Raw genomic sequence first — 21,653 nt, 5'->3', positions numbered from 1 at the left:
TATCACCTTATTTTGTGAAGAACATGTAACATATCTTTAGTTAGTATGGGAAGAAGATCCAGGAAAGAAAGGAAAGCAAATAAGTTATGCTTCTTGCTGCTGATATATATAATGGGTTAAACACATTTTTAGTCCCTAAGTTTTGACAACTTATATTTTAGTCCATGAGTTTCAATTTGCATCACAGATGATACTTTAATTTTGAAAAAAATACCAAATTAGTAATTCAGTTAAGTTTTCCGTCCAAAAACTAACGGTTTGTCACGTGTCAACCTCTGAGGTCGACACGTGACACTATATAAAAAAATTAAAAATTAAAAATCTTTAAAAATTAATTAAAAGATATTAAAATTAAAAATATTAAAAAATTGAAAAAAAAAGGCCCCTTGACAAAAAACAATAAAACAATAAAAATAAAAAAATTCAAGATCCTTTTTTGCCTTTGGGGGTGGCCCGGCCATCCCCATGGTGGCCAAGGTGGGTGGTTTTTTCTTTTTTCTTTTTTCTTTTTTTTTTTCAAAAAAATTGTTTATTTTATTAATTTTTAAAGATTTTTTTTTTTTATATAGTGTCAGAGGTTGACACGTGACGAGCCGTTAGTTTTTTTGATGGAAAACTTGACTGAGGTATTAATTCGGTCATTTTTCAAAATTGAAGTGTCATCCATGAGGCGAATTGAAATTCTAAGAGCTAAAAAATAAAATTTTTAAAACTCAAAACTAAAAGTGTATTTAACCCTGTATATAACTTAACTTCCTACTCTGATTTGGATTGCCAGCGACCATTAAGCATGTAATGTATGAAGTATAACTCTATCCTTTAATCTTGTCCCCTGTCAGGCCCTGTGAACAAAAATTTTGGCTTCACGGGACGACAACTCAAGCCCTTCACCGACTATCCAACCCTACCCTAACCCAAATTTCATTTAGCCCAAAGAAGATGGAATCTAAAACTTATTGAGGGTAGATGGAACCCAAATGGTTTCTGCATGTGGTATATATAATTTCTTTGTTTAGATAGGCATACGTGGAACATGAGCCTACGATCTTACCCTACACCTTACTATAAAGAAAAGAAGTACCAGTAACCAGTACAAATTGAGTTAAAACTCATTGATAATACTAAAAATAATATGTGATCGGTCGTGTATTATCATTAATATAAATTAAATGTATTTGATTGTCTAACTCTACATTGCTGCTGGATTAGAATCTTCAAGAATTCTTAAGATATTCAATCACTTAAATTTATTTTTTTTTATTTTAAAAAAAAATTCCAACGATTGTTTTTGATTGGGTTATTGTTTTATATCAGTATTCATCATTTTTGCTAATATCAATATTGTTTATAATTTATAATATTTTAAAAGTGATAAATATTGATGTAATAAAATTTTAAATATTTAATTTAAAAAAATAATAATCAATTTTTTTTGAAAAATAGGAATACCTGTAAATCTCTGCTCCTAGCCTCCTTCGCAGCACCGTATCATCCACCTCACATCACACGCTAAGCACAAAGCAAAACCAACACAAACCCTTAAACCCTCGAAAACCCCTCGCGCCTCCCTCTTTTCTCTGAGTCAGAAACAGAGAGAAATGGCTTTGCGCTCAGGATCGCTGTCTCGGTCGCTAATCTCGACCGCCAGGGCTTCGTCGCTCCGCTCGTCGCGGCCTCTCCCCCGCACCCGCCTGCCGTCACTCGCCGCTCCGCGCGTGCAGTCCCGCCGCCGCCTCCCCTTCGCTGCTGTCCCCAGGTCCCCCAAAACCTAACCTCTTCTCCTCCCTGTTTGGTTTCCGGGAAAATGATAGAAAAAAAAAAACATGAGAAAATTTTGAATTTTTATATGCTTTATTTTGTTTATCGGTATTTATTCATTCATGTTGGTTGGATATCGGCTATGTGAGATATGGGACAGAGATGGAATTTCAACCATTGCCTGTGTTGTGAGAAAAAAGAGAGGACGATAAAGGAAATGTAAAGTTCGAATTTGCAAATTTGCAATGGCATTTGTTTATTTTTAGCAATTACATTTGTATGGATCTTTGATTTATGAATATTGTAGTTATTATCAATTAATTGCTTGCCATTTCCAAGTAGTGCTTTACTCCACGATTGGTTGCTGAGATAATGGAGAGAAGTGAAAATAGTCCATATTGTGTGCTATCTTTTGTTTTTGTGCCCGTCTAAAGTTCTGAAATTTTTGTGGTTCAGTTTTGTTTCCATTTCCATTTTTTTACCCAAATCAACTAGAGATCGTTTTTTGAAGGTTGTTAACTGTAGTTTTTATGAACCTATTTTTGTTTTACTATGTCATTTTTAAAATAATAATAATAATAATAATAAATAAATAAATAATTTGATGGACATTTGCTTTCTTGGGACACAAATAGTAATGGCAAATCATTATTATTGTAGCAAATAAAGGGATCAAAAGGTTTTCCTTTCTCGCCTTTTCTATATTATTAGATGTTAAATGATTGTTCTGCTGAGATTAACTGGTTTTCTTGTGTTTCCTGTAGGAACTTGGGAGAATTGGGATGCACACAATCATTTCTGCCACTCACATTGGCCACAGGCCTCACATCTCACCTTGCTGCCAACGTGCGGGCTTTCTGTGAGCTGTCTCATGGTACCTTCCGTCGTACTTGTCAGGATCGCTAGTAGTCTCTTTGTGAGTCTTGCTATTTCTAGGATACGTGACAAAAATGAAAACAGTTGTTTTTTCCTCATTTTGTTGTTAGATCCACTAATGCCCTAGAGAACATTAAATGTTTTGACACTTTAAAAAATCTGGTTACAGTTCTGTTTGGTTGATAGATGAGGGCTTGGTAGGAGTTTGTTAGCCTTTTAAGTTTGGTTGATGAAAAGGACTTGGGATTGGGATTGATAGGGTGGAATGGAAAAGACGGGTGATGCATGAGGACTCTCGATCATCCACAGGGCGGGGAGGATGATGCTGCACTGTAGGTTATCTTTTTAAACCTTTCTTTCCAAAACATAAGTGTGGTAAATTTTTTTATTTTGTATGAGTTAATGGATAATGTAAAGCCTTAGAAATGATTGGAGAGTTTTTTTGGTTAATTACCATTTACCATAGCAAAGCGAACCTCTTTTCTTTTTGAAGATTATAACAAGGGTATTATGTTGACCAATTTAGCTGCCATTTCAACCCCCCACCCCCTTCCCCCCAAAAAATATCACTATGCATTAAGACTTAAAAAGAGTCATTTGGTGCATATTTTTATTTTTATAGTTTTATTTTATATATAATTAATTCTTTGGTTTTTGGATCTTCATTGCATGCTAAGTTTTTTCAATATGCTAATTACCATAATTTGGAGGCGGCAGTGAATGGCTCTTTAACACAAAAAGGAGGCTCTAGTCTAGCCTCTTCTTTATTTATGTAATAAATTTGTAAGAGGGAGGATCTAATTATCCATCCTTATTTATATGTTAGTTGTCTGCCAAATGTTATAGATTGAAATATGTTTATAAAGAGTGATAATCAAAATCCGATTAACTTATATATATATATATAATCGAGATATATTTAAAAGCATAAGGCGCCCCCAGGTACACAGGAAATATACAAAAGAAAACACCTAATTTTTTATTTTATAAGTAATAGGAGAAAACCCTAGCTAGAAGGACTTAATCTCCTCCAATGTCCTCTCACGGTCCCCAATACTTCTATTATTCATTTCCCTTCATAGACACTATAAAAGGAATGTCCTCTCACGGTCCCCAATACTTCTATTATTCATTTCCCTTCATAGACACCATAAAAGGCACAAAAGCATTATCTTCCACACATCAACACTCCGAGTGTTGTCTAGGCATTACCCAAGATAGCCTAAATCGATTGGAAAAAACATTCCATATTACATAAGCAACCTCACAATAGAGAAGAAGATGATCCACGGTCTCCTCATTCCTTTTAAACATGCAAAACCTATTAACCACAATGACGTTTTGCTTCTTGAGATTGTCCATGGTAAAGATTCTTCTTTGAGCTGCCAACCAAGCGAAGAAGGTCACCCTCAAAGGAACCTTAGTCCGCCAAAAACTATTCCAAGGGAAGCGGAAGCCTTCTCTATAGGCCAAGGCACTATAGAAGGATCTATCCTCAAACAACCCCTCTTTTGGAGGGGACCATCACATCTTATTTTCACTTTTCCGCCTCACTCTAGTTGAAGAGCAGTGTTACATGGGGGACAAACAACCGTCCCCCATCACCCCCTTTTTCATTTTTAAAGCAAAAAAAATCAAAATTAGTCCTTTGATGTCACATCAAAGGATAAATTTATATTTTTTTTGATTAAAAAAAACAAAAGAGGGTGATGGGGGACGGATGTTTGTCCTCCACCTATCATTTTCCCTAGTTGAAGAGAACATCATTGAGGCAAAGACATCCACCTCTCAATCATGAGCCGCTTTAGTAAAGCTCATGTTCCACTTATTGGAATAAAAAAAAAGCTCCCAATGGGTTGTAATAGAAGCATCCTTTGCGCAAGCAATACCAAATGTCTCTTTAAGGGCTATATTCCCACACCATAGATAATGTCAGAATCTAATCTTGGAGCCATTTTTCAACTCAAATTTGGTATGACTTGAAAACTTCCTCCAACCCCTCCTAATATTCTTCCATAGATGCGCATAGCTCATGACAAGGATGCCCCTCAAGGAAGCTTTCCCAGTTTTGTATGGCATAGCTCCTGACAAGGATGCGCTCGTTGCAGCTCATTTGGTTTCGAAGAGTGGTTCTTTTCAGTGGGGTGTTAGCTTTATTCGAGCAGCCCACGACTGGGAGGTGGACGTCGTGGCTTCCTTCTTCACCTTGTTGCATTCCATTAGAGTGGGAAGTTTACCTTACCTTGGACGTCTTGTCATTGTGATTGATAGATGTTGTATGTGCAAAATGAATCGGAAATCTGTAGATCACCTTCTTCTCCATTGTGAGGGTGCACGCGCTCTATGGAATGCTATATTTAGTTGCTTCAGTTTGTCTTGCGTTATGTGTCTTCAGGTGGTAGATTTATTCGCTTGTTTTTGGACGGGTGGTCGTTCTCGGAGTGCTGTTGTGTGGAAGATGGTTCCTTCTTGCCTTTTGTGGTGCTTTTGGAGGGATTAAAATGATAGACATTTCGAGGACAAGGAAAGGATGATTGATGAGTTCATTACTTTCTTCTTCTTTTCTTTGTTCTCTTGGACTACTGCGTTCCTAGCTCCTTTAGTGTTAGTTTTAATAATTTTCTTGTTCTTTTTTCTTCTTCTTCTTAGTCGCTTCTCTTGTATACTCTATGTACTTGATTGTGCTTTGCGTTTTTTAATAATATTACTTTTACTTATCAAAAAAAAAAATACATATATTCTTCCATAACCCCACCCCAAACACCTAAAGAGGCTCATTAGAACACTACCCTCCCCAAAAACTGCCATATTTAGAGTCCATCATCACTCTCCACTAAGCCTCTCTCTCATGCATATAGCATGACAACCATTTTCCTAAAAGAGCACGGTTGAACATCAACAAGTTCATAACCCCCAACCCCCCCTCAAAGATCCACGAACAAACCTTGGATCATCTAACTAGGTGATATTTAAACTCTTCGCCTAGCCCAACCTATAAGAAATTACATTGAAGCTTCTAATTAGGGTTTGCAACACTCACAGGGGGAGGAAAGAGGGACCTGAAGTACATACTACATAGGCATGTTGGAAAGTTTGCTCTCAATAAGGGTCACTCTACCACCCATAGACAAGTACATCATTTTCCAAGCCAACCGATGCTCTATCGTTTCAATAACACCGTCCCAAATATGTTTGGGCTTATAGGAGGCCCCCAAGGTAAACCAAGATACTTCAAAGGCAAAGAGGAAACCCCACAACCCAAAATACCAGTCAACCCATTCACATGATCAACATTTCCCACAGGATCCAGGTCCGATTTACTTGTCGCTCATTTAATATGTTCTATGGATACAAGCTATGGGTCTTTTGGTAATGAAGTTGCGTCCAGCTAGAAATACATCAGATTCTACTTATCAAAAAAAAGAAATACATCAGATTCTAAGAGACCATATGAAATTTCTAGGGCAGGTGGTTAAAGTTTTCTTCCATTTGGGAGGAGAAAGCATAAGCTTTTCTGATATTGCTTGATACCATGGCCCACTCCTGGAATTTTGCTAGTGCTTGAAAATGATACATTCTTGTTCGATTGAAATCTAGTTGGATCTGATTGCAGCTCTCTTTTGTTCTTTCCTTCTTATTTGTATTTAGGAAATTAGGTTTATGCACGTCGTAGTTGAGAATGGGGAAGAAGGGGGAAGAAATAGCTCTTCAACTACCAGCTCGTCCTTAGTTAGGATATTTCTCTGATCGTGCAGTGTCAGGTGAACATGTTCAGTGTGACCATCTGAAAATGCTTATGTTTGACAAGCTTTTGAACCGTGGGTGCTAATTTGATCTTTTATTTGTAACCAGAAATAGCCGCATTTAACTTGAATAAATGTCTACAATTTTATTCTGTAATCCGTGCACTTATTGAAATTCGGGTGCAAAAGACTTCTGCTTCTTTTTGTTGGGTTTTGATTACATATTGAGCAGGTTTTGCTTGGAGGGAAATTTTGTGTCAAGGTTATTCTTGTGGATTCTCATTCCATCCCCAATCAGCTTTCATTTGGGGAACAAGTAATATATTATGTTTGGGTGTTGTAGAAGAAGTTGCTACATTTTTCAAATCACTTGGTGTATGTGATCCTATTTCTTATGCATTTTATTTTCTTTTCGCCATGTCATTGCAGGTACTTGAAAGGGCTGTTGTATCAGCACATTTGAGTGCAAGAGTTAATTTGCGGAGGTTGTAGGGAGTGGATATCTTGTAGGAACTTCAGCCATCTAGTAGGAAATTAATAAGATGTCATTCAAGTTATGCCATTTCCAAGAAGAAACTTGGAGGTTTTTTAAATCATGGACATCAACAATTTACGTTGGTTCTGGCTAATTAAATATTTTGTTTAATAATTTCTGTTACTGTTAGCTTTTGGAGTACCTGTTATTAACATTTGCCACGTGGTTTCTTTTCAATGAAAAATGAGTGGTTTTATCGTTATAGAACTTAATACCAGTGTGCTTGCTGGTGGGTTTTCTCGTTATATTTCTGGGCCTGTTTCATGGATCCGTTCTATGCTCGGTTAGACAGCTGAGACAAAGTCTTATGGTTCAGTCTGCCATTGGCAGCGTCATGAAGTCATGTGTAATAACTTTCATGACAAGGAGCGCATGGGATGCATAAAGTCCTGACAATTGCGTCACTATGGACGATCACGAGGGGTGTTACTGTCGGTTCATGGTCCACTATTGGCCTTTTTGTTGGAGCAAATTTAAGCTACAATCCATAGAAGAAGGTTCATGAATCAGCACACATATTGTTGCTCTTATAATGGGACTGGCCCATGTGTTTCTGTGGTTATTTGTAGTATTGTTTTAGGATTGTTAGCAATTTGAGCAGCAAACGTGAAAGAGTCCTTACGAAATTTACCTGTCCAAATAAGGCTTAGGCAGTCTGCCCTCCTGTTCAGGCAGGTGAGCTTCGGAGAGACTCTCATATTTGCTGGTTGAATTGTTAGGAATATGAATCCTTACCTGCTTGTGTTCATTGTTTGTTTCAGGGATGAGGAGGATTTTCTTGCACTTGGAGCAAGCAATTCGGGCACCTTTAGTGTAGAGGATTGTGTCACTTTGGACAAGACAGGTTACCAAGACATTATTTTCGTTTAGGAGGCATATTTTGTCGTCTCTTGCAAATTTGTCTAAAATGGTTTGTCTCCTTGAGATTTATAAAGATCAAAACGGGAGCAACTTTAAAGTACTTTCCTCTGCATTGGGTCACGAACTGTTATCGTGTCACCTCCGTGAATCACGTTCCATCATTCACCCAGATTCTGCCAATCTTCTTTTCCTTCATTCTTCTTTGGAATTTTCCTCCCAGAACCCTACTCTCGTGAATCATGATACCTGTTGCGTCTCGGTCCTTTCCAGTGGTGTCATGTTTTTGCTCCACTATCCATTGTAAATCTTCCTTATGCCCAACCATGCCAGAAAGAGGGTGAAAACAAACAAAGAACACGTGTCGAAATTGTTTTCCCACAGGTTGAAGCCATTATGGTGAACCTCATCACTGGCAGCAGCTTTGGTAGTCACCATTTCTTTTTCTTTTTTCTTTTTTCTTTTTCAAATTGTGAGTAGGAAATTTGTCCTCTTCTTATCAATGTAAATCTGTAGCCTAACTGATGCACATATTCTTAGTAACTCTCAGAGATTTTCCTCCGGATCATAATAGTGACAAACAGGCCTAACGGCATGTGGACGAAAGAACTAATCTTATAAATTCAAAAAGCTCAATTAGTCTCTAAAACTCAATGATTGTTATGATAAACAGGAAAGCCACATGATCCATTTTTTGAGATAACCCTTATTATGAAGATAATACCATGTTTTTCTTTTTAACACAATAATTGAAATGAAGAATTTGAGCAACAGAGCTTTTTAGAACTGTGAAAGATATTATCAATTCTGAAATGATGATGCAATTGACGAATTGGGGCTTTTGGTTTGTCGAATCCCTGTTGTATACCCATATCTCTCAATTATTCATGTATGAAAACTATTTTCAAGTAGAGTTAGAAAAGTTGGTGCCTTCCAAAAGTGATGGACATATTCACTCTGCCACTTGCACCATTGTAACAATGCCTTATCCGAGAGATCTAGCGTCAGCACCATGAATCTTGTTCTTTATGGAGATAATCAATAGCAAGGTATCAATTATAAAGCTTGTAGGTCAAACATTCTCTCACTTAATTTAATTTTGATTTTTCTCATCCCCTACTTCTCAGCTTATACTAATTTCCTATCATCCAATTAGCTTTATTGCATTTAGAGGCCAAAATAGTATGCCCTCAAATTAAATCTCCCCATTTATATATATATATATATATATATATAGTGAGATTGTATTAATCAAAGCAAAGATAACACAAAAGGAGGAGGGGGTGAGGCACCTCAACATAGACCGCAGTATAAACATCACAGTCTTAGATAAAACCTGGCATTTGGGAATGAGCCAAATAAATGGTACGTCTCAATGATTTTTTTTTGGCAAACAATCCAAGAAAGGGGCTACCGAAAACGGCAATTTTAAGGCAGTTCGATGGATGAGCAGCTATGAAAAACACCTATTACAACTACAAGAGGACTTTGAAGCCACAACATGGAGGATAACATTAATTGGATTGGGGCCGCCGTAGAGGAAAATCACTGCGTGATGTTCGTTGAGGGGGATGCTTGGTGATGGATGCTTAGCGGACATCAGATTTGGATTTGAAAGTCTCCATAGTCAAAAGAGGGGCACAAGTTATGGAAATTTAGAGGAGAAGGTGGAAGGGAGCCAAGGATCTGATGAAGGAGACAAAAAAATTGTGTCGGTGCTTGTAGGTGAAAGGGAGGAGGGGGGGGAATGAAGTAAGTAAACCTCTTCCCTCCGCTCTTGCTTGAATTCATTGGAGAGAGAAAAGTCTCTCGCCAGAAGCTAGGGAGTCTCCACACAGGGAGAGAAAAGGCTTCACAAGGGGAGCAAGAGGACATGTTCAATCATCAAAAGGGGGGAGAAAGGCAGGGGCAGAGCTCTTCCCTCCTCCCCTATTTGCACTCATCGAAGAGAAAAATCTTGCAGGTAAAGACAATTTAAGAAAGAAAGCTCATAATATTGTCTGCTAAGCATGATTAAGAAGAGTCATCCTAAGCATTTCACATCTCTTTTGTTTTTATCAAACTTTCCAATAGTGGCGGAGCCCAGGGCTGTGTTTTTCTTATTTAAATTATTATTTCTTAATTTTTCTTTTTCATAAGTAACAAAGCCCCTTTCCAGAATGCGTTTTCAAAACATTTGTATTCTTATACGAAGGTATTAGAAATTTATTTAAAAGTATTTTGTGGTTTATTTTGAAAAGTGTATTTGTGACGTCCTATATCGCCTAAGTATTAGAATGAAGATTTGCTTATATGTATATTCGCACCCTTCTTGAAAAACTCATTTTAAAGCTTTGATGGCCACGAACCTATAAGAACTCTGCAGTTAAGCGTGCTTATGCGATAGTAGAACCAAGATAGGTGACCTCTTGGAAATGTTAATTTAAAGGAATAAAAAATAGACAATATTGTGTCGTTGGAAGTGAGTGATTACGGTGTTAATGGTAGAATCACATTTGAAAACACATTTGGATAATTATTGTTTGAGAAGTTCTTTTCAATGTTTGAAAATTGAGAAGAGTTTCTCAAAACTTTACCAAACAAACCCACTCTCGTCTTCTAAAGGTTTCATAACAAAAAAGACTGACAATAGTACATGTGGCCCTTTGTGCACTTCTCCTAATGTGCATACACATTGCCCATTACACGTTTGAAAAGGAACCCCAAGAAGCCCCAACATGAAGACACCCACATAGATACCCTTATCAAAAGAAAACACTGTTAAAATGGCAAGATACCAGCCTGTCTGGTTTTCTACTTTTTCTTTTCTTTTCTTCCCTTTTTTTTTTTCTTTTTTTTTTTTTTTTTTTTTTATCAACATTATTGGCAATTCTCAGGTCCCGTCACTCACCACAAAAGATCAAATCGACAGGCAATTTAATAACCTATCTAACTTACTACCACCACCACTAGTCACTACAATGGCTGCATTCAGAATTTGGAGCTTATCATTGACCTTTTTTCTTTCTTTTTTCTTGTCACTCACTTCTCTGTTCTGGACATACCTCTTTTCTGGTGGGTACCATCTTTATTATATTTCATACCAGCTTGACATGAAAGAGTTTACTGGCTGTGAGATCATGCTAGCTGTTTATTGATAAACTAGGGAGAAGAATTACAGAATAAATTGATAATGTAAAAAATCAGCAGCAGTTACTGAGGCATAAATAGTTTGAGAAACAGCCAAAATCTATAGATACATACAACATCCCATCGCAGGAGAAGCATAGAAAGTCATAAAGGTTCAGCCATTGAATTGTCTATTTGGTGGGTAAGAAGCACTCAAGAGGCAGGCAGTTCAAGTACATGGGTAAGATTATGGTTTTGACTAATCAGGAAATGTTGTATGATTGTCAACCTTGTATTTCTTTTGGTACTCCAAAGAGAACCATGTAAAGTTAGTCTGACAAAGAAAAGGCAAAAGATGAAAGTGGGGAATCCTAAGCTTGACAAGGGAAACAGTAAAGATGACATAAGCCTTGTCCCCTGGAGCACCGAGCATCACCAAGGTGGGGTCACTGAATGGAGAAACGATAAAATAAATAATAATGACTCCCAATCTCACTTCCCCTACATTCTGATACCTCTTCCCACTTCTTTCCTCCATCTTTGTTCTAATTCTTTGAACCGTCACCTGATATTTGAAATTTGTGGAGACATGATCTTTCAGGGAGAAGAGGCAACTGAAGTAACAAGAGACAAACGGCAAGTGGAGCTAATAATCGGCGGCGTCGATAACAACAAAGGACCTGAAGATGATAATCCAGGAGAGTGGCTGAACCTGAGCCTAGGCAGGAATTTGCTCTCAACAGCTGGAGACTCTGACCCACAACCAAAAAGTACTGCTTCTAACAAGGTTTTTTCATGCAACTTCTGCATGAGAAAGTTCTATAGTTCACAAGCACTAGGGGGTCATCAGAATGCCCACAAGAGGGAAAGAGGCGCAGCCAGAAGATACCAGTCCCATAGGATGCTGGCAATGATGGGATTGCCCATTAACACTCCCATGGCCCGATCGCTTGGGGTCCGGCCCCATTCAGTTGTTCAGAAGCCAAGCAGAGATTCAACTGCAGTTGTAGCAAGATTTAATGATGCCAATACAGGGTTTAGAATGGCATGGACACCAGTCACGATGGAGGATTCAATGGATTTAATTTGGCCAGGCAGCTTTCATCTGGATCGACCCCTACCAGAGCCACCATCAGAGCCACACAAGCTTGACTTAAATCTGCGGCTCTGACCCAACCATCCTTCTTCTGCCTCAGTTTGGAATTTATTCTACACTCTTTCTATTGGAACAGCTTTTGACTTCTTCATCCATCAAGGAAAGAAACTAACCAAGGTAGAATCCAGAGTTTTAAGATTCAATAACCTGGATGGTGGTTCTGCCTAATGAAACTAGAGGAGATACCAAAAATTTCCTACCACTATGCATCTTGTAGCACAACCAAACCTGAAACATAACCCCACTTTTCAGTTATTCCTAGTTGTTGATGCCTGAAATAATTACTGGTGCAGTCCACATGTTACTGAGTTTTTTACAGGGCTTCTCTTATCTTAATTATCATTTTCTAGTTCAGTTCCATTTTGGTTAATCTATGGTTCAACCAGTATTACGGTGAAAATGATTGGACTGTAAAGAAACAGGTACTTAGGTTGAGCAGTATTACCAACTTTACAAATCAACAAATTTTGTCGAAATCATGCTTTTCAGAAGTGAGAAAAAAATCCAAATAATAAGCAGAAGGTCAGCTTTCCTAATGACCACCGTTCGTGCTTTTCAGAAGTGAGAAAAAAATCCAAATAATAAGCAGAAGGTCAGCTTTCCTAATGACCTCCGTCAGAACACAATCAATTGAGTTTTGTTCCTGATCGATCCTGGCCGTTTGTTTTCCCGCGCACGCCCCTAACTAAAACGTGGCAGATCCCCCGTGTTCGAACGCGCCTATCCTTCGTTCAAATGCCACACCTATGTACCGAATTTCTAAAGTTTCTAACTTAATATCTTCGCCCGTTTCTTTTTAATAAGATTGGTTTATTACTTATCAAAAAAATATATATATATCTTCGCCCGTTTTTTATCGAATGCCCACGAGCTTCCCCACGCTCAACCAAATTTTTATTTAACCCGACATTTTATTTATTAAATTCTAGTTTTCTATGTTTCTTTGGTATTTATTTACCTCGGGTGTCACATATTTGGTCTAGAAAAACAAAGATAACCTTTAGAAAATTGTCCAAATTAGCAGTGTCGAGGCATATAGTGCAATTTGTGTTTCATCGTTGATGCAAAGCATATGGAAGAGGACTTTTTACAAATACATGATCATCCGAAGAGGAACACCAAAAGGAAGCCTAGACGTCCATAAGTTTGATTATGTGATCAATCTTGGCTGATTTTAATTGGATATTTTGTTTCTTGAACTTCAGTATTTTCTTTTGTTAAGTCTTTTAATTTTTATGTAATAAGTCATGCGACTTTTAATTAGTCATGTGATCAACACAGGACAAATTTAGAACTATCAGAAATTAATACCTGTGATCGCATCTTAGCTAGGGCAACAACCTATTGTCTTGTTTAAGAGTTTTCTGAAGTTGTAACAATTTTTTTCTTTTTGTTCCAGAGAATTGAATGAATTTTCAGCCAACTAGAAACTCAGGGATTGAGTTTGGGTGTTCTTGCTAAATTTGATAGCTTGAACTAGCTCTCCGATTTTCCTTTTTAAACTCTCTTTTTCTCTCATTCGTATTACGAATTGCATCAGTTGGTATCGGAGCAAGTTTTAATCCGAAGGAATTCAGTGGGGATTTGGGGTATTTTCTCTAAGGATTTGCAAGATGCCACCTAGGAGAAGGAATCAGCCTTGTGGAGCAGCTCTTCCACCAAATCAGAACACTGCGTTTGATCAACAACTAGTTGTCAGTATGATTGAAGATTTAAGAAGGCAGATTGAAGCTTTAGCCCAGCACGTTGCAGAAAGAGAGAATCCTTCTCAGATGGCAACGAATCTGAGGGGGATGACCATCAACAGAAGAGGAATTTGAAAATCCTATTCATCTGAAACCTCCAAGGAGATCAACACCTATTCCATTTGATGATAGGCGCTGGGATGGTGGATTTAAGGTGGAGATTCCTGTGTTCAATGGTGATCTGAATGGTAAAGAGTTTATTGAATGCTTGTCCATTGGTGAGAGAGTGTTTGATATGAAGTATGCACCAATCTATGATACTGATTTCGACAATGAAGATCTTGTGGAGGTAAGTTCTTTGTCATATGGTCAAGAAATTGATAAAAAAAAAAAAAAAAAAAAAAAAAAAAAAAAATGGGATACATATCAAGTGTTTGATAAAATTCCCTACTTGGAAAATAACATGCAACTCAATATTGTTGGTCAGTATCTCCCAACACTTCCAAATAAAACTCCAGAGAGAGTAGATTCGTTTAGCATTAGTCTTCACATATTCATGTTTTCAACTTCGAAGAGAAAGACATGATGTTAATTGGTTTGTCACCGGATTATGTACCTTCCACGACACAATGATGAAGCCAGTTATGATCAAATCCGGCAAGACTTTATTGGAAGGGAATTCATTCGACAAAATTGTTTGATCGTAAAGAGATTTTTTGATCCAAAGTGCGGAGGTCAGCTACATGAAGCGCAATGTTGAGTTTGCTTTCAAAACAGATCATCCACATAATCCATTGAATGGAAACATGCAGAATTATATGTCATCTACAAGATTTCGGATGTTCTATTGTGTGGGACATCATAGGAAGAAGGGTTGGAAAGGACTATTTGGCATTGCAATAGATCGTGGAGGAGGATGGTAACTCGAGGGCGAGTTCTCCCTCACTTAAGAAGGACTAATGCAAAGCATATGAAAGGGGACTTTTTACAAATACATGATCATCCGAAGAGGAACACTAAAAGGAAGCCTAGACATCCATAAGTTTGATTATATGATCAATCTTGGTTGATTTTAGTTGCTGTTGTGTCTTGAACTTAAGTATTTTCTTATGTTAAATCTTTTTTAATTTTTATGTACCAAGTCATGTGGCCACTAATAAGTCATGTGACTTTTTAATCATACTGGACAAATTCAGAAATGTTAGATTAGATTTGAATTAGTGGTTGTGATCGTGTCTTAGCTAGGGCAGCAACTTATTGTCTTATTTAAGAGTTTTTTGAAGTTGTAACAGTCCTTTTTTTTCCCCAGAGAACTGAATCATCCAACATTTGTGGCTTTTCTCTCCCTTTCACTTGGGGATTGAGTTTGGATGTTCTTGCTAATTTGATAGCTTGATACTTTCTGATTTCCCTTCTTAAACACTCTCTCTCATTTATATTCAGAATTGCATCAATCGTCCTGGTTTGTTCATGAACCAAATAACATAATTACCATGTGGAAGTTGAACCACAAATAACCATAATCAACTCATGTTGCATTGCTTTTGCTTTCTGCGGTCCAATTTGTCAATGAAGTTATGGTATAAAACATCAAAGTAGAAAGTTGAAAGCTAAATTTTGTGTACATGCACGAAGATAACTAAAAAGTCAAACATGAGAGAATGAGCCAAAATAATGCGTATGTGAATTTGGATGTTCAAATTCTCTACAACCAAAACACAGATAAAAATTGAGTCCTTTTGTATGAAGACAGTTATAACCTTACAAATTACCAGGAACTTTAAGCTTTTGGGTCTTATGCATGACGATGGGAAGTCTCTGGCTGATGATGCTCGGATCACTATAGGCAGCAGAATCAGAAGGGTATCCTTTCTGCACCATATTTGACCAATCAATGCATTAAGAAAAGAAAATACTTCTAAATCCTGACAATACAGACATAAAACTGATCTCTTTCTTCATAGTTAAACAAGGTGCCAACATAAAGAGAACAAACAGAACAAGAAAACAGATTGAGAATGCAGACTACTATGAGTGACTGATTGTACTAAATCTTTACCTAGTAGAAACTGTCTAAAAACTTGAAAAGTAATGCAGTTTCAATGATGTCAGTGTCCTGGCTTTGCACTAAAAGTTTAAGCTTCTAACATTAGAGTAAGGAAGAATCAAAAGTTTATAAATATCCATGAATTTCTAGTGATTTGGTCATCTACTGCAGACCTGGTTGCCTAGCATTCTCTTCTTCTCACCATAGCACTCTCTTCTTCGGAACTTGTTGATATTCAATTGTGATCTCTTAGGAAAATGGCTATGCCATTATGTGCATGACAGAGAGGCTTTGTGAAGAGTTGTGGTAGACTCTAAATTTGGTAGTTTTTGGGGTAGGTGGTGTTCTAATGAGTCTCTTAGGGCGTTTGGAGTGGAGTTATGAAATAATATTAGAAGGGGTTGGAGGAGGTTTTCAAGTCATACCAGATTTGAGGTGAGAGATGACTTCAAGGTTAGATTCTAGCACGATCTATGGTGTGGGGATATGGTCCTAAAAGAAGCATTTCCAATTTTATATGGTATTGCCTGCACGAAAGATGCTTCCGTAGTGGCTCACTTAGAGTTTGCTGGTGGCACCAATTAGTGAAACGTAAGTTTCCTTGGAGCAGCTCATGATTGAGAGGTGGATGTCTTTGCCTTATTCTACAAGGTGTTGTAATTAGTTAGGAGAGCTGCTACACTCACACCCAATTCCCCACACCCAAATTCCTACACCCTGATGTGGCATTCCACATCAATTTTTTTTTTTTTTTTTTTTTTTTTTTTTTTTTTTTTTCCGTTTTCTTTTTCCCCTCCTATCTCCTCTCCGCCTCCTCCCTCCATCTTCCCTCTCCCTCCCACCTCCAGCCGACCACCCGTTCTAGCCCTTCCCCGTACAGTCGGCCAGTATCCGGCCATTCTAGCTGGGATAGGACCGGATCCGGCCGTTCTGGCCTTGAAATGGCCAAATCCCCGGTCGTTCTGGCTGGGGAACGACTAGATCCCGGCCAGCCGGCCGGCACTCTCTCCGTCTCCGTATTCATTTGCCGACCAGAAGAGAGAAGAAGAAGAATGAGGGAGAATAAGAGAGAGAGAGAGAGAGAGAGAGAGAGAGAGAGAGAGAGTTTTCATTTAAAAAAAAAAAATCTGATGTGGAAATTGGGTGTGGGGAGTTGGGTGTGTGTAGCATTTTTCATTAGTTAGAGAGACGGGAAGGTGAAGACAAGCTTTAGTGGGCTCCCTCCAAAATAGGGTTGTCCGATGTTAGATCCTTCTTTTTTTGTTCATAATTAATAGAGCTATCATTAAAAGCGTAAAACACCTCCATGTACACAAGAAGTATACAAGAGAAGCCACCTAGTTAGTAGGAGCAAAAAAAACAAGAAAATCATGATAACTAATAACTAAAGAGAAACATAAGCGACTGTCAAAGATACAAAGTGTTGAAAAATAAAGAATTCAACTCCTCCAAAGTCTTCACGCAGTCCTCAAAACACCCATCATTCCTTTCCCTTCACTAACACTACAAAAGGCACAAATGCACCACCTTCCAAACAACACTCCTTCTACAATGCCCTAGGTTGTAATGATGGCTTTCTTTTTCCTTGTAAGAGTGTTTGGCAAACTAAGGTTACTTTGAGGGCGGCCTCTTTTGCTTGGACGGCGGCCCTAGAAAATATCCTTACCATGGACAATCTTAGGAAGGGACATGTCAATGGTAGATCAATGTTGTATGTGTAGAAGGAATTGAGATTTCGTGGACCATCTTCCATCTTCTCCAATCTCCACTGTGAGTTTTCATGTGCCTTACTGAATTTTTTTTTCAGTCGCTTTGGGCTATCATAGGTTATGTCTAGACAAGTTATTGACTTGTATGCCTGTTGGTGGACGGCCAGTAACACTCGAAGTGTTGTGTGAAAGATGATGCCTTTGTGCCTTTTGTAGTGTCTATGGAGGGAAAGGAAAATGCAGTTCATTCCTACTTGTTCAATAGATCCCACACCCAACATATTAGTACCATTACAAAATCAGCTGAAAAGAAAATGCAGTTCATACTCCAAAAGAGATACATAAGAGATACGTGTGCAGGCATAGTGTGTTTTCTTGGGGTACAGGAGACAAGGAGTCTTTGAACTTTAAAAGATTACCATACTACTGAAGTTAATATTATCTAAAGCAACCGAATTATCCCCTGTAACACCCAGAAAGTGACAGGAGCAGTTTGTTGACTCTCCAAATGCAGATAAAATAAGAATATCTGTGAAAGATTGGCAAATAGACGAAACGACATCATCAACCTAGCATCATTGCACATATGCACAGCATTTTCTAAAGTGTAAAGACTAAAATAACAAGATTATCATCCTAGAATCAGAGAACATTATGATTTTGCACACATGCATGCATGCAAGTGCAAGTGCACACACAAAAGAGGCAAACTTACAGCAGATAAAGCTTCAAATGTTGCTTCTCTCCAGCAACTTTCTCGAAGAATGACGGGATTTGCATTAACTCCAAAGATGCAATGCATACGAGTGTCCCTTAGTCTCATAAGCACGCCATCAACTCTAAGCTACAAGAAGAACTGATTCAGTGACTAAACAAAAATTCTATAAACAGCAAGAGAACATAAAGTAATGGCCTTTGGGCCTAATGACACTTTCACCCTCGTAAGTATGGGGTGGTGGATGAGGCAGTGGGTCCAATTCTTGCTTTGTTCGTGAGTTAATTAACACGCAAAAGAAAGTGAAGCACATATGTAGTCCCTTATAAGTTTCAGAGTTTACTAGAACAGAGTATGCCCTTTGTATGCGTATTGCCGCTTGAACATCAGAAATACGGGTGTGGGTCAAAAAGATTTATACATGCTAGAAAAAAAAATGCATTTACATATGTTTAGAAAAATTTAATCAAACAAATTCTCCATTGCATTATATAATGTCATGCAGAGATATCGTGAACCAATAAAGTTGACTCACCCAGAATCGCAGAAGAAGAAACCAACAACTTGGCATGACTCTCTAGAAAAAAAAAAAAAAAAAAACAAGAACGTGGTTAGTCCTTAACCATCTCAATGTTGTGCAGATAGCAGTTTGACATCATATTAAAAGATCGAATAGTTACCACTTTTACAGTTAAGAGTGACACTCCATTATCAGCCAACTCATCTTCATACAAGACTACCTGTTCCATTACATGATTACATTGGTCATGGCATGGAAACATATTCTGGGAAGAGAACATACCTGGTTCTAGGTATCAAGATGCACACCTCATCATAGAAGAGAATAGGCTCTTTTGATGCCAGTGAAACAACATCAATTTGCTCCTCACATTCCTCCCATTGGAGACTACATGCCTCCTGAGAGATTTCTCCTCTTCCACGCTGACCATATGAAACAGTACCAACCACAATATATCGGTGTTATTATTATAAAAACAACAGTCAAAGCCATAATGACAATCCTCCAAATTCAGAAGCCGGCTAAAATTATCCCTTTCTGTTTCCAGAAAAATATTTGTCTTACATTCTGAAATTGAAAAAGACTAAAAGAAAGGAATGCACTGAAAGGGACAGGGACAGGGAACTCATTAAATTATGCAACACATACACAAAGTCGAATCTACAAGAGGAGCCCAGACAACGCAAATTTCACACAGCTATAGAAAACGAGGGAGCACATACCTCCTCTGTATCTATCTCAGTTGTTTCACTCCCACAATATGGCGTTGTGAATGTGTAGTCATAGTCCAGTATTACCTCCTGGGAGGGTTTGCTGCAAATTCACAATAATAATTTAAGACCAAAAAACAATCCCTCTGCACATGCTGGTATATTGACAACAATGATTTGATTGATGGAAACAAACACAAAATCACGACCACACACACACTCAAATTAATATTTCACATAAGCAGCATTCTTTCAATACTTATACTGCCAATCAACGGTAAGCCAACTCGAGGAAATTCAGACATCTATATGAGTAAGAGAACATTTACATTTCTATCCCGTGGAGAGAACATGTTTTATCCGTAGAAGTTAGATACAATTTCATCCTCTACTTCGATCGAATTGCATGTCGGTAACATGCGTAAGTTCGATCTTTTATTTACAGAAGATATGGGAGCTAGTGCTAATCAGCAAGATTAGGAAACGACACCACGATAGAAATTTGAGTTGATGCCCTAGACAGGTATATTAAGGTAAATTTCTAATTTTGTGTAATGCTTGTTGCACTGTGTCTTCTTCCGATGTGAATTCCACTAGGAGGTAGGTTTTCCCTTTTCATTAAGATCAGGGGCCAAGGCGTGACAAGGTGGTATCACTATAAAAGCTATGCATGATGTAGTTCGATCCAATTGTCCACAACAAAGAAATTACCTTCTGAATTTCCATTTCGCCGCGGCGGGGACTTCAACAGGCGGCAGCGCCTCCTGCTTCCATCCAGTCAGAGCATCAAAGGCATTGAAATGGATTTTGGTGCCACTGTTCACATGTTTAAGAACCAAACAACTCTCCCCAAAAACCATCTCCGGCAGGTGAGAAGTCTGAAGTTTCTCTTCCCACCTGCAAGCACCACCAACACAGAGATCTCACTAAGTAACTCCAAATTGAAATAGAAATTGGAAAACCCTTAAATTCATGTGCAATCTATACGAAATAGAAATTTGTGACTTTTTAGACAAATTTTTTACTGACAGGACGAAGTTGGAGGAGGTGAGGATTGAGCGCTTGCGAGACTCGATCTCCCACCCATGGATGCGCAGGCCGCGCCGGCTGTCAGGCAGGGGCTCGGCCCCGGCCGCTTTAAGCTCCTTCTCATCCGCTTCCACTTCCATGTCTTCACCGGTTCCTCCGGTTTCCTGTTCAGACGTCTTTTGCTTTCCGATTCTCGGCTAGCCTATGAAGTTATGAACGTTGAGTCGTTGAGCGTGCGAGAGACCGGGTCTAAACTGGAACGGGCTGTAACGGCTGTTGGACTTGGAGCTGACAATGGGCTTGAATTAAATGGGAAGAGAAAATTAATAAAAATATATTACAACACTCAAAATACTTGTGAAAAATATATTGAAATTACATAAATTTTCACTTTGGTATATGAAGTTTAGAAATGTATAATCAAATTCTTAGAAAAATTTAAGGTATATTTTATATTAATTTTTTAATATTTTTTATTGTAAGTTACATATATGTCACACTATAATTGGTGCTGATGTGGCACATTAACATATTCTACCAACTTTTTAAGGGCATGAACCTATTTTTTTTTTTGTTTCTTTATTTATTGGGGAGCGTTCAATAACTTTTTAAAGTTTGAGGGAGTTATTTGTTAAAATTCTAAACCACGTAAATCAAATTTTGCATTATCCCTTATTAAAATACAACCAAAAAAAAAAAAAAATTAAAAATTCTTAGTACTTAGTATGACACATCTTTATTTTTACTGAGGTATGCGTGCAAATATTTAAGTTAACTTTTTGTTGGTCATATTAACTATCACATAATATTTAATATGACACATCATTAATTTTGACTGGTCATGTTTTTGGAATAAAATTTCGACTTTCTAAATATTTACAATTTTTCTAAAGTTCTTTTTTAAAAATTATGGTGAGATGCATGTTAGATTTTCTGTCAAATAAGTATGAAATACTATTATGTCTCTCTAATAAAAAATAAATAAATAAAAGGAAAAAAAAAAAAATAGGGTAGCTCGCAAGCAACCCCAAACTTAGGGTGTCTGTGCTGGTTTTTTTTCTTTCTTTTTTTTTTTTTTCTTTTTGCTTTTTTTTTTTCATTAGAAGAACATAATAATATTTTTCAAACTTATTTTTGTTACCTATTTGACAAAAAATCTAATAGAGGTTTTGAATTCAAAATCAACTCAAACTCAAGTCTTAAA

General features: G+C 37.7%; 3 protein-coding genes across 9 annotated transcripts; 2 read left to right on the top strand and 1 right to left on the bottom strand.

Moving 5' to 3' along the window:
* Positions 1-1,441: 1,441 nt before the first annotated feature.
* On the top strand, positions 1,442-7,110 carry LOC133882405 (uncharacterized). Of its 7 annotated transcripts, none has more exons than XM_062321563.1 (4): positions 1,442-1,756; positions 2,523-2,632; positions 6,610-6,693; positions 6,807-7,110. In XM_062321563.1, exons 1-4 carry the CDS (start codon positions 1,599-1,601, stop codon positions 6,812-6,814), a joined length of 360 nt encoding a protein of 119 aa, XP_062177547.1. In that variant the 5' UTR covers positions 1,442-1,598; the 3' UTR covers positions 6,815-7,110. The 7 variants fall into 7 exon arrangements, 3 of the variants coding, with proteins under 3 accessions (XP_062177547.1, XP_062177549.1, XP_062177550.1); XR_009902664.1 differs by lacking the exons at positions 6,610-6,693; positions 6,807-7,110 and adding exons at positions 2,894-2,966; positions 6,283-6,555 and having other exon boundaries at positions 1,450-1,756; XR_009902665.1 differs by lacking the exons at positions 6,610-6,693; positions 6,807-7,110 and adding exons at positions 2,894-2,970; positions 6,283-6,555 and having other exon boundaries at positions 1,450-1,756.
* A 3,991-nt stretch (positions 7,111-11,101) lies between these two features.
* On the top strand, positions 11,102-12,394 carry LOC133880976 (zinc finger protein 7-like). Its single transcript, XM_062319941.1, has one exon. It carries the CDS (start codon positions 11,156-11,158, stop codon positions 12,047-12,049), a length of 894 nt encoding a protein of 297 aa, XP_062175925.1. The 5' UTR covers positions 11,102-11,155; the 3' UTR covers positions 12,050-12,394.
* A 2,967-nt stretch (positions 12,395-15,361) lies between these two features.
* Positions 15,362-20,690, bottom strand: LOC133881907 (TIP41-like protein). Its single transcript, XM_062320976.1, has 8 exons — positions 20,450-20,690; positions 20,132-20,317; positions 19,433-19,523; positions 19,019-19,132; positions 18,871-18,930; positions 18,726-18,767; positions 18,191-18,319; positions 15,362-15,591 (listed from the first exon to the last, which is right to left on the bottom strand). Exons 1-8 carry the CDS (start codon positions 20,587-20,589, stop codon positions 15,481-15,483), a joined length of 873 nt encoding a protein of 290 aa, XP_062176960.1. The 5' UTR covers positions 20,590-20,690; the 3' UTR covers positions 15,362-15,480.
* Positions 20,691-21,653: the final 963 nt, after the last annotated feature.

This window comes from Alnus glutinosa, chromosome 11 (genome assembly GCF_958979055.1).
Source record: "Alnus glutinosa chromosome 11, dhAlnGlut1.1, whole genome shotgun sequence".
NCBI classification, from domain to species: domain Eukaryota; kingdom Viridiplantae; phylum Streptophyta; class Magnoliopsida; order Fagales; family Betulaceae; genus Alnus; species Alnus glutinosa.
Note: the sequence above shows the minus strand (reverse complement) of the source record. Positions and strands in the feature narration are given on the sequence as shown.

What these genes read in the sequence shown, in the direction of transcription:
- LOC133882405 (XM_062321563.1), top strand. Translation starts at nt 1,599, where the DNA reads ATGGCTTTGCGCTCAGGATCGCTGTCTCGGTCGCTAATCTCGACCGCC. An exon ending in CCCTTCGCTGCTGTCCCCAG is followed by an intron (nt 1,757 to 2,522) that starts GTCCCCCAAAAC and finishes TGTTTCCTGTAG; the next exon opens with GAACTTGGGAGAATTGGGAT. An exon ending in TTTCTGTGAGCTGTCTCATG is followed by an intron (nt 2,633 to 6,609) that starts GTACCTTCCGTC and finishes CATATTGAGCAG; the next exon opens with GTTTTGCTTGGAGGGAAATT.
- LOC133880976 (XM_062319941.1), top strand. Translation starts at nt 11,156, where the DNA reads ATGATTGTCAACCTTGTATTTCTTTTGGTACTCCAAAGAGAACCATGT.
- LOC133881907 (XM_062320976.1), bottom strand. Translation starts at nt 20,589, where the DNA reads ATGGAAGTGGAAGCGGATGAGAAGGAGCTTAAAGCGGCCGGGGCCGAG. An exon ending in CACTCTTAACTGTAAAAGTG is followed by an intron (nt 18,768 to 18,870) that starts GTAACTATTCGA and finishes TTTTTTTTCTAG; the next exon opens with AGAGTCATGCCAAGTTGTTG. An exon ending in CATTTGAAGCTTTATCTGCT is followed by an intron (nt 15,592 to 18,190) that starts GTAAGTTTGCCT and finishes AATATGGTGCAG; the next exon opens with AAAGGATACCCTTCTGATTC.